Source organism: Condylostylus longicornis, unplaced genomic scaffold (assembly GCF_029603195.1).
Source record: "Condylostylus longicornis isolate FDR11 unplaced genomic scaffold, ASM2960319v2 ptg000148l, whole genome shotgun sequence".
Lineage (NCBI taxonomy): Eukaryota > Metazoa > Arthropoda > Insecta > Diptera > Dolichopodidae > Condylostylus > Condylostylus longicornis.
In genome coordinates this window covers 2451672-2470185 of record NW_026578116.1, presented here as the reverse complement: position 1 = coordinate 2470185, position 18514 = coordinate 2451672, and the positions used below count along the sequence as shown (strand labels likewise).

General features: G+C 23.3%; 1 protein-coding gene across 1 annotated transcript in view; it reads right to left on the bottom strand.

Annotated features, from left to right (window-relative positions):
* LOC129615801 (heparan sulfate 2-O-sulfotransferase pipe-like) overlaps positions 1–12742 on the bottom strand; it is a 134499-nt gene extending 121757 nt beyond the window's left edge. The window contains exon 1 of the mRNA XM_055531172.1: positions 12578–12742. Coding sequence (XP_055387147.1) covers positions 12578–12692 — 115 coding nt within the window. The 5' untranslated portion in view covers positions 12693–12742. The remainder of the gene's footprint in view (positions 1–12577) is intronic.
* Between the last annotated feature and the right edge of the window lie 5772 nt (positions 12743–18514).

Genomic DNA, 18514 nt, shown 5'->3' with positions numbered 1-18514 from the left:
TTTTTTTTTTCGTTTACTATTGAAATTTATGATAAATATTTTTATAAAGGGAGAATACAAAATTAAATCGTCTCTGTTTATAATATTTAGCTTGAGGGCAATCTCAATTAGATCATAAATACTACAATTATTATTTACTCACTATGAAGAAACAGGAGAAATATGGAAAATTTATGTTGAAAAATTGTGAAATGGTGAAAAAGAAATCAAAACAAAAAATTAGAATTTTATGCTTCCAGTTTGGTTTTTTTTTTTAAATCAGTGTTGTCAATTGTTATAATAGTGTTGTCGATATGTAAGATGGTGTGGTTGCAAGTGTCTCCGGAACAGGAATTAGAATTCCTAAAAATTCAAACAAGAATGCGAATCCAAATAAGATACAATAAAAATTCAAATTATTTTGAAGAAAATATTGAATTTTGAAAACCTTACAAGCTATTTTAATAAATTGTATATGTATATCGGATAAATAAACTCAGTTTAAGAGATCACACAATTTTGAATTAATTATTTAGTATTTATTAGTACTATTCTGCAGAGGCTCTTTTATAGATTGTCAATTATTTGCTGAATTTATGAATACCCGATGATTTCATTTGGAATAATATGAAAATTGTAAATATTCGTGTTATAAAGTGTATATTTATTAAAATAAAGAAAGCTCAGAATTTCCTTAACAATACCATTAAAAATAAAAATTTATGTTAGACCAGATCATTGAAAATCATACAATATGGAAGAGGCCATACCGTATTTAAATAGCTTAATTACTAGATATAACAATTCAATTTTCAATGCATAAAATTATTTTCATTAAAAAAGTAAGAAAAAAACAATTTTTATAAGAAGATTGCTCAAGAAGATTTAGATGACCTTGATGATGTACCAAATAAATCTTTTGTTCAAATAAAAAGAAAACTAAAATTGAAATTAAAGGCCAAAACACAGAGAAAAAAAAAACACAAAATAAAGGAAAATAAAATTAATAAGAAATATTATAAAAATCATAAAGGTTCAAAATTAAACGAACCTTTAATAAAATTGCCGTGCAATGCAACAATGATGGTTTTTTTTTTTTCTTCTTCTCCTAGCAAAATAAAATCTTCTTTATTTCAATAAAAATTCAAGTGAAATATTTAATTTTTCTGGCTACTTTAAATATTTTAGCCGTCACCATTTTCAATTTAAAAAATTAAACAAACCGAAAAAAAAAACCCAAATAGGCAGACGAATCAAGCGAGACAACAATAAAATAAAGAAAAAAAGAGCACCAAGAAGCAAAGAAGCAGCTGGTAAGAAGTTGAAGAAACAAAGAATTTTTAATTTTTTTTTTTTTTTCACCTGGATCAATGTCAGTCAGTTCTTTCGCTATCTCTTTGTTGACTGCTTGTGCCATGGCTTTTATAAATGAAAAATTATTTTATTTGCCGTTATGAATTTCAAAATCGTGAATAAAATTTTTATTTATCATTTTGATCTCAAGAAAATAAAAAAAAAAAAGAGAAAAATTGAATGACGAAGTTTGTTTTTTTTTTCTGTTGCTGTGCATTATTTTTAAGCGAGGTTTTTGAATTCATTTAAGCATGAAAAACTAAATAACAATAAAAACGTGGTATTTAACCAATAAAAAATAAATATTTTTATATTGTTGATTTTCTTATTGTATAGAAAAAGTAGAAGATGAAGAAGCGGCGAAATATAAAATAAATGACGTTATAAAGAGATTTATTTGCACAGAATTTTAAAAAATTTATTATTTTTAAATTATTGTGAATTGCCGCATTGGTAAGTATGCTTTACATGTATGTAGTTACTCTTGATACATAAATATGTACGGAGTGTTTAAGATTTGTAAGGATTCTTTGTGGTTCAAAAAATAGTGTTTGTTTTGTTCAAAAATGCAAATATTTCTATATGAAACTCATTGCCATATTTTAAAATTTCAGCTACAAAATTTTTGAGAAAGCAAAAGTTTATTGAGATTGCAAAGAGCAGCACTTAATTTTTATAATTCTTCCTGCATATCTTCCATTTTCGCATAGACGTGGGATATATCTTTTGATTCTAGGTATACACTATGTATATTATGTTATACATCTGTAATTATTATATTGTATTGACTAATATAATAATGAAATTATTTTATTATAAATATAGCCTTAAGTTGAATAATATTTATATAGAAATGCTACCAAATTTTCTCATTATGCACAAATTAATCTTAATTGCAATGGTTTAAATTTAAAATTGGAAATCCTTTTACTATATGCAATTATTATATTGGCGAAGTTTTCAAAAATTTTGAATTATAACTTCGTTGCTGTAAGTTGTTTATAGTAAGATAAGATAAGCGACAATAGAAGACAAGTAAAATAGTCGTGATTCAGTTATTGCTTATGTTGACACTGTGATTTGTGTATAACCTAGGTTTGTTTAATAAATTTTTGTTCGGATTTGTTTAATACATTGTTTCCATAGTTATAAAGAGAAATTTATTCAGATGTAAATACACTTTTGTTGGTTTTTTTTCAATTTTGAAGATTATTAAATACGCTTAGTGTTAAAAATTTGTAATTTAATAACACTCATAAAGTTCTATGTGATTATTTTTGAAAATTTTTCAATTTTGTTTAAAACAATTGAATTTTTACTCAACGAGAATTGTATGAATCTAATTTTAATGATCCGAACGTAGTTTAATTAATTTTAAAATCAAAATTTTTGCATAAACAAATAATGAGTAGCCCAAAAGTATGCAAAATATTTCATATTTAAAAGCTTATTATCATTCATAATCCAAACATCTACAGTCGAACACACTTAATATCACATAAAAAAAATGTCCAAGAATTTGAAAGCGAATAACTATTAAGCGAGTTCGATTATGTGCATAAAAGTATATGAAAATTTTTCTTATCAAAAATTTGGTGAATTTAACCGAGTTGTGATATTAAATTGGGTGATATTAAGCTTGTTGGACTGTATTTAATGAAAATTCAATTAACAGTAGCCAAATTTTTAAAATATTCAATTATGAAGCGAATGAAGAGCATAATATAAATAGGAAATGTAATTAATTTAATTATTACTTAATAATTTTCTATTTTCCATTTCAATTAAATATTTAATATGCAACATACCACATTTAAAATAATATAGAAAAAACCGTATTGGATAATATAATTATCACTTTGAAATAATTTTAATTGTCTAGTAGTATGAATGATGGTAGCTGCGTATTGATTTTTAAACGTTTATAGGTGTTAGATAAACACACCTCTTAACATTATTAATGATAATCTAAAATTAAATTTAATCATATAATTATAATGAATACATTATTTTTTTTTTTTTTGTTTTTTTCTCATTTTGTAAATTTTTACATTCACATCAAAGGTGATTCAAATCATTACTACTATAGGATATTTAATTGTAATATTTCCACGATTTTTATTTATTATTGTTAGATTATCATCTAAATCAGGTGATTTTAAAAATATACTGCCCTAGTAACACTTATATTAATATAATTTTTTTAATTTCATACAATTAGTTTTGCGAATTGCAAATTTCGTAAGAATTTTTGAGCGATTTTTAATTCATTATTTTAAACCATTAAAATTTTTACATTTTAAATGTTCTTATCGTCATAATATTGCGATTTGAGTTAGGTCATTTTTATTTTTACGGACTACGGGTTTGGCGAAAATAAATGCTACGGGCCTTAGCCGGTTTCTGAAAAACTTGGGTTCGTTCTTGTGAGGACTGAGGATTTTGTGAATCCGGCGGTATTCACAATTGGCTATACTGGCCTATGTGTACCTTGCAAACCGCATCAACCGTAGGTACACATCAGTTTTTTGCATAAAACTTTAATCTAAACCTAAACTTAATATTGCGATTGACAGTGTTATTTTGGCCATAGTTAAAATATTTCCAACAGTATCATAGAGCAGTACAAAACATATTACGGGTATAACGAACTCAAATTGAATTAAAATGTAAATAAAAGTTCTCAGATAAGAATTAACGCGAACTCAAATTTTGAGCACCATATCAATATAAAATCAATTTTTAATTATATATAAAATAAAATTGATAATTACATAATTATAAAAATATTATATAAAAATAATTCAAGAAAATTAATTTTTTTTTTACTTACATTTTGTATTCGCAGTAATGGTCATTACTACTCATAATTATTACAAGATATGAACAGACATTATTTCTTAAATTTTTTTTTTGTAGACATCTGTTGATATTATAGAGAAGTCAGTAGGAGGGACTTTATGATTATTTCTTATTTGATCAAGAAAAAAAACAACACGAAAATAAAATAGAAAACGATTTTTTGCGTTAATTATCGATTAAATGTGCGTGTTAGGCGGCGTAACACGAATTAAATAAAGATTAATAATTACATGATAAATATAACATGTGTAGTTATATGTGTGTTTGAATATAATAATTTATGAAATTTTTATGAAATCACTCTATTAAGAGTTCAATTTAAACTTATATAACAAAATAAAATTGTTATTTAATTTCTCATTATAAATTATAGAAAGTTCATAAACGCTTTAAATTTTTTAAATTTCATGTTTTTATATTTTCATCTTAATCATTTAATATTAGAAATAAATTTATTGAGATAACAATAAAAAAAATTATTGTTACTGTTATACTACTATTATTAGTCATTGATCCCATTTTGATTTTTTTATTTTTTATTAATTTATATTAATAAACTTTCTTTTTTTTTTGTCTTCATTCTTTAATTTTATTTTAAAATATATTAGGTGATTACTTGACAGTAATAAGAGCCATGACATGATGTTGAATATAATTGAATATAAAAAGTAACATAATAAATAAAGAGCGAGAGAAAGAGAGGTTGAGAATTCGAATTTATTATTAAAGTTATTTTTAAAATTATGCGTAATCAATGTAATTATAATTTAAAAATAATAATAGTAAATAACTTTGTATATATTATTAATATTTAAGATTAATATTTTTTTTTGCAGCTCAGTTGCGTATATGTGAGAAGACAATATTTTTATAAAGAGAGGAAATGTAATAAGTGCATTTAAATATATTTAATTTTGATTCAATCAATAACTTGCATGAGAATGTTTAGTTGAACTGTATGTTGATGTACTAAAATTGTTATAGCACATTTGAAGTGAGAATAAATTAAAAATTCTTATATGTGAGTTATACTCATCTTTAATCTAAAGCAAGGTAAGAAATTTTCGTATTAACAATTTCGAAATTTTAATTTATATTTGGAATGATTGTAATTATTCAAATTCCTGATGTTAAAATTAAACATTAAGAGTAAAAACTACGATTTTGTATTTCTTACATAAAAATGTAAAAAAATCTACTGTAAAATTTGTACTGTAATGTAAAATTTCTTCTCATTCTTCTCATTTTATTGAAAATATTCAGTTCATAATGGTTTAAGAAAACTGTACTACATTGTCAAAAACAATGCAAATACATTGTGTTGTATCTCAATTTTTTATAATTTTTCAGAATATGCAAAAAAAACGCTATATTTAATTAATTAATGAATTAAAGACGCTTTTAATTAAAAAAATTTAATTAAAATTTCGACATTAAAAGTATTTGTGTCACAATTTCAATTATTTAATTTTGTGAAGTTTTAAATTTGGCAAAATAAATTGCTACTTTTTTTTTTTTGTTTTTGTCAAAACTTTAATCACCTAATTTAATATTTTGAGATCGTATAAAAGTGACAAGAAAATCAAATTTAATTAACCTTATTTTTCTATTTTAATTCTAATACAAAGAACAAAATCTTTATAATACAACACACAAACACACACATACAATCTAATAGAACGTTTCCATAGGTATTAAGATTTTGTTAAGAAAAACTCCATGGAACTAAATTTATTTTTCATCTCCATTTTGTTTTTTAAATTAAAAAAAAAAAAATCTGTATTTACTTTTTTGTATAGTTTTGTTTTGCTTTTAGGCAGGAAAACGTTTTTAAAAATAACAGAAAATATAAAAATTAATTTTAAATACGATGGTTTTAAGTTAGCATTAGATTTATTGTATAACTAAGGGAGCAGAGTTTAAACAAGAGGAAAATGTAAAAGAAGAAGAAAAAAAAGAAAGAAAAACACAAGAGAAAAATGTTTTTCTGCATCAGAAACTTGTAAATTTTTGTTTTTTTTTTTTTGTTCTTATTTTTTTCCCAACATATTTTCTAAATATTTTTGTTTTTATTAAAAAAAGAAAATCTTTTCTGAAAATAAAAACAAAAATATTGACCATAAAAACCAAATAGAACAGAGAAAAGAATTTTTAAAAGGAAACCTGGAAAACTTCTTACAAGCTATATAGCCGACTGACTAGTATTATGGTTATGTTTTCTTCCTTCTTGTTTTATTTATATAGAAAGTTCAAAAAAAAAAAAGAAAAATAAAATTTTTCTTTCACTAATCCAAGATGACATGCTGCGGTCAACAGTTTAATATTTTCATAAATATTATGTGTATATATGTATATTTTTTATATGTACTAAACAAGTATGTGTGTATAATTTTAATAACCAGGGATGTAAATTTCATTTATCATTAAAAAAAATTTCGAATTTTTGTACGTTTGCAAACAAAAATTGGCAAATTCGTTAAAGATTAAGAATTCTATAGTTTTTGTTTTTTTTTTTCAAAAATTGAACCTTCAGTTTCGAGGGAATCAAATTAGAGCTTCCCTCTAACAAAGAATTTTAATGTTATTAATTATTAGAAATACTTGTCCTTCAAGAAATTTAATTAAATAACTATGGTACTGCCATTATAAAATATTCGAAATCGTAAATTTTTGTTAACAATTTTACTAATGAGTATGATTATTGTGTCTTGACAATTAATTTTGGAACTCAGATTTTAAACCAACTCACAAAGTAGGGAAGATATGCGAAAGTAGCAAAAATATTATAGGTTTTGTTTGAAACGCAGATGTAATTTGTATAAATTTAAGAGAAAAATGTAAGAGAGGTAGTGCTATGAAAATTGTACACTGCCATCAAAGGAGGAAAATCAGTTGTACTTAATGCATTTCTTTTGAAAAAAACTTTAAGTTATAACCAAAAATTTTAATATTAATTGAATATTTTTTTCTAAATTTAAATTGCACATATTCTTATCAGATTGAGGGCTACTATAAATGCACAGAATTTTTTCTATATAGATACTCTCTTAGCTTCTATACCGTAAGTAATATTGTATATTGCATACTATTTATATATGTATATTATTTTTTCTTCAAAGAAAGTAAGATTTACTTTAAAAAGCAAGTATAACTTAAAAGGTTAATCATAAAAATTAAAAAAAACTACAAAAAAGAAAAAATAAAAAATAAAAATGAGGATAAATAAATAAAAAACGTGTGCACATAATAATGTCGACACAACTATTTGAATAGCCCAATAACAGTATACTGTTAATGTTATTTATTATTAAGAACTGTATATTGTGCTATACGATTACTATAGCACTACTATACTTATTTATAATTTCATATAGCACGTTTTATTGTTATTTTAGGTTTCTAAGTAAGTAGTGTTACAATATAATTTATAATAACACAATACAGTACGGCATATAATATACGAAAAGTTTGTAATAAACCTGTATTAGAGTTTTCTTAAAACAATACAGTAGTATAACTTAAATATATGAATATACAATATACATAATAATATGTTCAATTTATAATGAGAAATAATATTAAATAAGAGACAGAGAGAGAGAGAGAGAGAGAGAAAGAGAGACTATATTATAATACGAAGAATTATTGTTATCATCATGATTGTACTTTATCTAGTCGTGGTTGATATTTTTACTGTCGTGATCTTAATAAAAAAATTGAGAAGATAAAAAAAAAAGGAAAATAAAATGAAGAATACACTCATGACGATGATGACAGCGACAACGCTTAATACTTTTGACATTGAAATGAGAAAAAAAATTAAAAAAAAATTATAAAACAAAAATTCAAAACTTGATTTTTAATAATTTTGCCTTTATTATGTGTGTGCAGTTTATGCTCCTAATATTATGCTTTTATTATTATAAAATGCAATATGTATATTTCGACAACAAAGGAAGAAAAGACAAGAGAGAGAGAGAAGAGAAGAATACAAAACGAGGTAACAGAGAAGAAACTAATTTTCTTTTCTATTATTTTTTTATTCTTATTATTATTATTGCTGTTGATGCTGTTCTTTACTGTTATTTTATTTGAGGAAGTTTTAAGATTATTTTTTGTTTTTCTTTTTTTCATTTTTTCTTTTCATATTTTGATTATGTATTTTGTCTCATTTTTTTTTTTTTTTTTTTGTTTTTTTAACCTTTATCCTCATCCGGCTTTACACTCATATTTTATATTTTTTTTTCGTTTTGGTATACAATGCTTGTATACCAAAACGTGTGTACATATCATATAACAGACCTAACATACATACATATATGGTCATTGAAATTATAAGGTTATCTGGATACCATGGACATGTTTAGAATTTTTAAAAAGTATAGGAAAAAAATCTTTTTTTTTTCTTTTCTTTCCTACATATTTTCTTTAGATTAATATATTGGATAATATTATATATTTTGCATTATATACAATATAATAGTGTGTTTATATGTGTATATATATCGGTGTGTACAGGAAAACGTAGAGAAAGATGAAGAAAAAAAAACAAGAAAGAAAAAATGATTTCTTAGATGAAACTATTTATTTGCTTGGTTGGTACTAAATTGAAAAAAAAAAAAAAATAGGAAGAAAAAAATAAATGTTTTTTATGAGAAGAATTTTATAAAATTTTCCTAATGATTTTCTAACTTTAAATGAAAAAAAAGGCAAGACAGAGAAGAATTATAGAAAAACCTAAAAGAGAAGAGAAGAAGAGAAAAAAAAAAACAAATTCCTTTTTTGTTTTTTTTTTTTAAATTTATAAACCAGAAGAGAAGCATAAAAAACAAAACGAACAACAAAAAAAATATGTAGAAATTAGAGTTTGGACTGGTTTGTTATGTTAACTGAAGAATATTCTTGTGGTGAGAATGGATAATGAAAATTTTCTTTATTGAAGTGGCTATTAATCTAATTTTTTTTTTTTTGTGCTCTCTGTTTGTAATCAGTATATACTAAAGTATATTATGTAAGTATTTTTATATAGTATACATATATGAGAATATTTTCTTTTTTTTTTTTTAGGGAATATTGAAAAATTAAGTTCCTCTATTCTAAAAATTCATTTATAATGCAAAAATAGAAATTTTATTTGCAAAAATACTTTATTACAGTAATATGTCTATCAGGTTTTTTTTTTGTTTTCGAAAATGTAAATTAAAAATTGGGTAGGTATTTGTGTTGTTTTCGAAACTTGTGCATATTTACATAATAGAACTACAAATTCTCATAGAAATGAAAAGGATGGAAAAAAATTGAGAATAAATCATTATTTTCTTAAATTATCGAAAATAATTTAGTGAAATATTAAAAAATTGATTTTTGAATAAAAATTCAACTTATTATAATGAGTTTAGAAATTTTTTCCCTAAAAGTATGCAATTTTTTATATTTTATATAATATGCAAAAAAAAATTCGAAATTGATTAAAATAATGTTTAAAATTATTTTAAACTTGTAAAATATTATTTAAAATTAGGAAACAACAGTTAATAAGCTATATAAATATCTAAAATTCTAAAGTAAATGGGAAGTCATTAACATTTAACATTAAAACAAGAATTACACGGTGATCGGTTTCTGCCCTACATCAATGATATAATGTACACATTCTGATTTTTTTTTGACATTTGAAATTTTACAAACAAGATAAGTATAAGCAAGTGGAAAGGAACAGAAAACCTCTTTTAAGTTTATTTTGCAACTTATAGTTAAAACTAATCTTTCTTACAAATTAATAAAGGAAAGGGAAACTGAGAGGGAAGAGAAAAGGGTTTGTTAGAATAAAACCTTTAATTTTTTAAAAAATCATTATACGTTAATAGCACATATCTTTTAACACAATGTTAATTGAATAACATTTCTTAAACTCCAATTAGCTAGTTAAAAACATTTTTTTTTTTGTAAATTATACCGTATTCACTAAAATGAAATTTTCTTTCAATTTAAATGGCTCGTATAAGATAATTATTATTGAAACCATTATTTTTTTTTTCCTTTTATAAAATCAGATTATTGATCAAAGGGTCTTGAGTATTATTATTTTATAATCGCTTAAATGTCTATTTCAAAATAGCAAAAGATTAAAAGGAAATAATAGTACAAAGTGATTTTCACAAAAAAAAAGAAAATTGAGAACTTTGTGAGAATTTTTTAATTTAATTTTAACAAAGAATAATAATGTACTTCTAATGGGAATTGAGATAATGTTATTATATTAAGAATATACATATAGGCAGAGAAAGGTGAAAATGAAAAAATCTCATTATAAATGCTTTCAGTAAAAATTTGTATAGATTTGATATAGGTATATATTGTGAGAAATTTTTCGAAAATTAAATTATTTTTCAATAAAATGTTAAAGAATTTAAACGTAGAATACTCGTATGTATAAACAGTGACAAGTTCCAGTGTAAAGAGAATACTGACACATAGGCTCAAATATTTATAACTTCCATAGTAATAATAGAAATCTTGAAATTTTAAATTTAATATATAAAAAAAAATTACATTTCTATATAGAACAAAGGCATAATTTGCGTCTACTCGGAGCACATGAATTGATTTCAATCTCATATCAAAAATTAATTATCCCTTTTTTTTAATATATTCATTTTATGTAGACTAAATTATGCATATGGGACGAATGTATGTTTTACATTTGCATGCTAAATGAATTTTATTGCAGAATGTAGACAGAATTTAAATAAACAATTTTTATTATATAAGAATAAATTTTTAATTATTTTGCATAAGAACAAAAAAAAAATGGAAGTTAAAAATAAGATTTTTTTTTTATAAAAACACAATTTACTTTTTTTTTCATATTTTTATTATTTTTTTATAATATTAAAGTAAAAAAAAAAATATAAATTTTCACCACAATATTCTTGCAGTAGTCTGTCATTTAAAAGTGTGGTTATAGTTTTACTGTCCACATAATTGTATATTATTTTTTGGTTATATTAAAATTCTTTTTAAAGAAAAATCATAAATTAAACAGGGTTATACGAATGGTATTTGAAAAAGTTTGAGGTTTTCAGTTCCAATTCATTCAAAATAATTGATTAATTCGAGTTTCTAACTTAAAATGACAAATAAAAGCCGAGTCATTAGCTTAACCACTACCAATTATTTTTGTCGCTCTCTCTAAAGTTTGGAAAGAGAGAGAATAAGAGCTTCAAGAAGAGGTTTGAAAAAAGTTTTATTCAAAATCTAGTTTTAAACAATTTTTGTTTGATGTAATTTGAACGCCTATGCCAAAATTTTTGCTGCGTGAAATAATGTTATGATTGAAAGCTTTTACTGATTATCGGTAATTTTCACTGATTATTAATGCTTGTCAACTTAGTAAGTACTAAATTCTTTGAATAATTTTACTTGCATCGTCATGAACTTCAGAAATAATTAAATTTTTTTGTTTTTCAAAAATTTTTAATCCTCTAAATGTGATTAAGGGAAGAAATATAACCGAAGTAACTAAAATATACGAAACAGATTATATGACCTGGGTTCTTCGATTACGACTAGACAAAATCAAATAATTCAAAGAAAAGCGCATAAATCCTTATTTAATCTGAGCAAATTTTTGAAGTTTTCGTTCGAAACCCTCATATAAATTGTGAATGTGCACAACTCATACGTATGTTAGCAATTATGCAAAATTAAGCATGAAAACTTATATTCTATAACAATTATGGATAGCTACTGGTCTTTTAATTGTTTTCTTTATTATTGCAACTGTACTTGTATAGCTATAATTATATAAGGGACTCAACTGTTATACTACTGGTAGCTATATAATAATAAGAGGTAAAATAAACAATAAATCATAAATAATATTGCATATACGTTCGAAAAGTACAATTAAGAGACAAAATACTACTATACATTATTTGTGTATGAATGAAAGAAAAATTAAGAGAAAAACTCAAAGAGATGAAGGGAGAGGAAATTTATAAAGTAGGTATAAGAAAAGAATTATACACGAATAAAAACATGAAATTAAAAAAAAAAAATTTAATTTTTTCTTCTTTACTCTTTTGTTCTTGTCTCGTTTTTCCTCCTTTAATTTTAAAAGCTAATGGTGTCCTTTGCTCTTTTATTTCAAATTTAAAAGTCACATTTTTATTGCTATTGTTGTTTTTGTAATATTTTTACAATATTACTGTTATGAATTTGTTTGTAGAATACGGAATGTAATTATGGTCATTTTTTTTATGGTTTATAAATTTTTATTATTTTTTTTTTTTTTGCCTTACTCTAGGTCCAAATATTTTCTACTTTATTTTATAATATTTTTTTATATATATAGTTTGTATAATAGTATATTGCTACTTACTTGCATCATCATTAATTATTGAATTGCCACCATTTAATCCCAATGCTGATAATTCAGATGGTTGCAATCTTATTTCCATCTCATGCAATTTACTGTTCAAATTTTTTGTATGCATAAATAGGAAGAATGTACATGAAACTGCAATTAATGCAACAAATTCAACGGACCTATAAAATATAAAAATAAAAAATATATTTACACTTTTTCTCAGTTATAACAGTGATTATACATTTATGAAATTGTATATATGAGCTTGTTTATATATATGTATATATTTAGTTTATATTATGTGCATTTTTTAAAAATTATGTTTTTTAATAAAGCAAAATAAATACTAGTATAATAAAAGAAAAAGATGAACAGCAGAATTGTGTACAATTGTACAAACATAAATAATATATGTAAAAGTATATATTATATATAAAGTAATAATAATATAAGGTAAAAGGTATGTAAAAATAAACAATAACATTTTGTTATGTTAAAAATAAAAGTAAAATAAAAAGTAGACTTAACAAAATGTGAAATAACAATAACAACCGTATGAAAATATTGAAATAATTAAAAAAGTAAATAAAACACGGAATATAAAAAAAATATGAAATTATATTACATATGCACATACATGCATATCTACATAAATTAAAGACCGAAATTTATGTGGAAAAATAATTTTTCAGTTACATCCATGGTTAGTCTGGTAAACTTGAAGGATTACTTATTAAACAATTTAGAACACTATGATTATCGAATGAAATTTTTTACATACATTTATATGAAAAATTTTGTAACAAGTTTACAATGACTTCAATTATTATTAATTCTCTTGATTGAGTGTTAATTTGCACTGCACTGAAGCAATTAGTCTGATTTTCAATCGTAAACTCATTGAGCTCAATAAAATACACGAACTCAATTCTCTTTTACTCGCCATAATGTATAGACAATTTAGAAGTTATTCGAAAAATCTCAGTTAGAAATATGTGAAAGAGAGATTCTGGTATAATCTCTTGAAAATTTTCAATATAAATTTTTAATACAAAACCGATTGCAATAACGTGCATTATTCTTTTGTATTAGAAATTTCGAATTTGTATTAAGTTCAGCCACTCTTTAAAAAATATATTATCATACAACTTTTCAAAATATTACAGAATCTTCATCTTAGAAAAAGTGAAAAATTTCGAAAATTATTTTTACATTTCACATGTTTGGCATCACGAATTTTATAACACACATCATATAAAATTTTCAATTATTTTATGAAATATAATTAAAAAATCCAAGTGCATATAAAGCAATGCAAAAATGGACCTACTTGCGCGTTGAATTTTATTTGTGTTCTAGAATATGCAAAAAAGGGGTTTTTTAAATTAAAAATTTATCAACAACTTTTTTGTTTTCTTTTTGTTCCTCCTCCACATATTATTATTTATGGAAAAAGTTGTTTGGTTATTTTAAATTTGGTCTTTGTTTTTCGTGTGTTTTGACTAAATTTTAATATTTTTTTTGTTATTTATTATTCTTACACTTATATTATAGTTAAAAATAAATTTAGAGCTACCAAATTTATTACATTAAATAGTGCATTTTTAAAAAAATCCAAGACTTAAATAAATATTTTGAGAAGAAAAGAGAGATTTTTCTACGTAAGCATTGTGTTTAAAAAAACAGGTTACTCAAAATTATTAATTTCACGTAATGCTTCTTCTTAGTGAAACAGTTCTAAGTGAACAAATTAATAAAATATTGCCAACGGTTTTGGATATAAGTCAAAATGTGCCCCAAATTTATTTAAAAACGGACTCTAAATATCTGCACAATTAAATGAGAAAGCGAAAAACAGTTACATATTCTGAAAGATCATCCTTGGAAACCTATAACATTGTGTTCTTCATTCAGTTAAATATTAATCATCAAAAATCACGTAAGGGTTCAAAATTGCACTCGGGCGATGAGTTGTTTAATGGAAATTTTAGTTTTATACCAAATTTATTGTAAATAGCACATTTGCGAAAAAAAGAGTCGTACCGCCTGTGTCACTATATTAAATTTGGAAGTATAGTTTCGGAAAGTAGATACCAGACTGATGTAATCTGGCCATTAAACTACATTTTTACAACTAATTTATAATTACAGTAATTCGAAAAAATTTGAGCTTATTTTTTTTTTGGAATACACAGATAGAATATTGTGTAAAATATTTGCATTAAATTATAAATGAAACACGTACATAAAATGTTCTATAAAATGAAAGTCCCTTAATTACTCTGGGTAAAAAATTTTGTGCTTTTTTTTTTTATACTACGTACATACATGCTTTGAATTATCCTTTAATGCTGAGGTAAATGAACAGGCAGCAACAGCACATTGGCGGATTATTTTTCATCTCATTTTTTCACATTGTTCCATTTTTTTCTTTATTTTATTTTTATTTACAATACAATATTAAAAAATCATTCACACAATTCCTTTATAAATATGATTTTTTATATAAAATTATACTCGTATGTATAATAAAAACAATTAAGGACATACAGAAATTAAAAAAAATGAAGAGGGTAACAAAAAAAAAAATTCAAATAAAATATTAAAAATAAATGTGACAAATAAAAATGAGAAGTGAAGAATCGTAAACAAAAGTAAAGTAAGAGTAGAGTTTCGGCGATAGCCGCACTAAAAATCTTTTTTTAAAGTGTATAAAAAATGTTGGTTATGAATTAAAAAATTTTTACTCCTTTTTTACGCTTATTTATTCATTCTCATAAATTAATTTATTTAAGACAAGGTTTGGAGAGAGACAAAGAGAAAAAAAATTGTTAATATTAAATGACCTATTTGTTATTGCATCATAAAATTTTCTCATCTGAATTTTGATTTATTTTTGGACTTTTTAAAGAAGTGATAAAAATTAAATTTTCTTAAAAGTGTTATTTTCCCGTTTTTTCATCCGAAAATATTACAGTAGTTCGAAACAACAAATTTAAGTCAAGATTTAATCAGCTTTCACTAATTATTGAATCAAACATCTCTTACTTTTAAAAAAACTTGTTTCACTTTTCACACCAGTCCTGTTCTTCTTTAATTTTCTTAATTTTTTTTACAAGTTTCGTTTCTCTTTCCTATAACAAATTAAACTTGTAATTTTGTAATTTGTCAATTAAATTAGAATTCAAAATATTTTGAGACAAACTTAAGAATCTTCTAGCACAAACACAAATTTTTTAAGTGTCCGTTTTTCTGCCAATGATTCATTGATCTTCGAACTGTTCATTTCATATAAAAATGTGCGTTTATATTAAAAGTGATAAAATTTTAATCACTTTTTATTTTATATTTGTTTTTCTTCCAAATTTAATTTGAATTTCACATAAACAATTAAAAATATATTCACCTTTCTCAGTAGTGTGGAAATTAAGTGTCTACTTTTAATTTAAAAATGAAGAGAAGAAAGATATAGATGAATAGTGTGGATAAATCCAATGAAGGAAGAATATCTGTTTAATGTTTGTTCAATGTTCTATAATAAAATAAGAGAAAAATTCTCTCATATTAAAAGTTCGTGTACCTATATTAATATGAGATTGATTCTGTATCCAACATTCAGTAAAGAAGGAGTTTTCAAAACGAGAAAAATTGTAAAACTGAAATCAGTTCCAGTACAAAATATTCAAATACAGAAAGAGAAATTATTTAAGTCAAGAAGAGTAGGTGTATTTTAAATATATAAAAAAATTTTTTCTCAGAATTGTTAATAAAATATACCAAAAAGAAAAAAAAAAGGATGCCGGAATTCAATATTGTGGTGAAATCCAAATGGTAAAAATTAAATTTTATTTCTCTTTTTTTGTCATTTAAAATGAAGTACAAACAATTCTTTTTTATTTATTCAGCCTATTCAATTGATTTATATTATATTTATATTATGTACAAGTATTCTGAGAATGAAAACGTCATTTGGGTTTGTTGGTAGAGTTTTTGTCAATATTTGAAATATTTAAATTCTACTCTTTTATTTTTAATCTCAGTTGTTATTATTTTATTATTGCACGACAACAACAAAAAAAAAGAAAGAGAAAAAATATTCTCTTTTTTTTTGCTTTCTCTCATAAAATTAATTATTTAACTGGAAATATTGTTTGTAAAAGTTAACAAATTGATAAAAATCGACAAAAAAAATATTAATGTTATTGCTTGAATGAAAAAAAAAACAAGAGAGAGAGAGAGAGAGAAAAAAACAATAACCAATGTTTTTTGAATGAAAAAGCAATAAAAATTTTTTGTTTTTATTGTTTGAGCTTTTCTTAATTTTCATTTTTATGTTATGAGGGCTAAAAGTTGAACAAATATGAAATTTTTTTTTCTCTTTGTTGTTTTTAATTGTTTTTTTTTGTTCTTAAAATGAAAATATGAAATTTTTTTTCAATTTAATAGAAAAAAAATCAAAAGATGAAAAGGCAAATCGTTTATTTTAATTCTAGTGTCATGAAAATTATTTGGGTTATATGAGAGATGTGTTTGAAACAGATTAATCAATAAATTTTATTATGAAAAATTTTTGCATATATAATTTTTACATTTTGATATTGTGTTGAATAAATATGAAATTTATTCTAAAAAAAAAAGGGAGACCGAAAAGAGTGAGAGGGAGAAAAAAAATAGTGAAAACGGGTTCGTGTATGAGCTGGAATTTTTAAAAAAAATTATGTAATTAAATTGGTTTATTCTCCTTGCAGTTCTTCAGTCATATTTGAAATACTGCATAGATTAAGTTCTCCTCTGTTTAGAAAAAATTGTTTTAGAACCATTCTCTTGAATTTTGCAATATTTGTTTTTTGAAAACATTCTGGACTGTTCTGTATTTCAAATGGAATGGAATTTTGAATAAAAAATGAATTTGGATTTTACTCAATTTAAAAATTTTATGCAGCTGCAATATTTTATACGAAGACATTAAAACCGACGAGACCGAAACAGCAAATTTTTAAATGAATTCGAATAGCATTTTCAGTAATTTATTTTTTGGTATTCAACTAAAGGTTGTTTAAGGGTTAGTTACTATATAATTACACTAACATTATTGAAACACAGCCCCAGAAAATACAATTTATTTTCGCTTAAAATTCTCCAATTTTTTCCTCGTGCAATTGCAATAATATTTTTCGAATAATAAAGAATTTGACATAGTCGGCTCCCTATGAATCCAATATTTTATAAAGAATTTGTATAGGTTTTTTGGTGTTATTCGAACAATTAGCCCATTTTATTTGAATCAAAACTACCATCTTATGTCAGAGTTGCAAACTATTGTTTGTATAAAATTATGAAATGAATAATATTCCAAATGTCTACTTCTGCTGGGAAAAAAATAATTTACTCCTTTTCCGTGTGTCAATGTCGTTTTTTAAGAAGTCACTCATTCATCCCCATTATTGCATACATTTAGGGTTTAATATTTAAATTCAACTAATTTCAACAACGCTTTTATATATTTTTATTATATTCAAATAATTTGAATGAAAAATAATATTAAATTTATATTTTTTTTTTTTGTAATCACATGGATTGAAGCATTTATTTTATAACAACATTTTAAATACACACTTATGCTCTTATATATAAGTATGATTTCAAATATGTACATATATGTGATTGGATGCTGTGTATGCTTTTTTCACTATAGTTAAATAAGTGTATGTGTATATGTATGAAAATTTTAGGTCACTCATTCATTCGTTCATTCATTCATTCATTCATTCATTCAATACCTTTACTTTTTTTTTTAAATATATGAAATAAAAACAATTTTCTGGGTTTTTAACAAATTTAACATTTTTTAATCATGGTGAAAAAGCAACAAAAAAAAAAAAAGGTAAATATTTTTTTTATGCAAATTCAACAATTTGTTCATTCTTTGTTAATTTAAAAATAAATTTG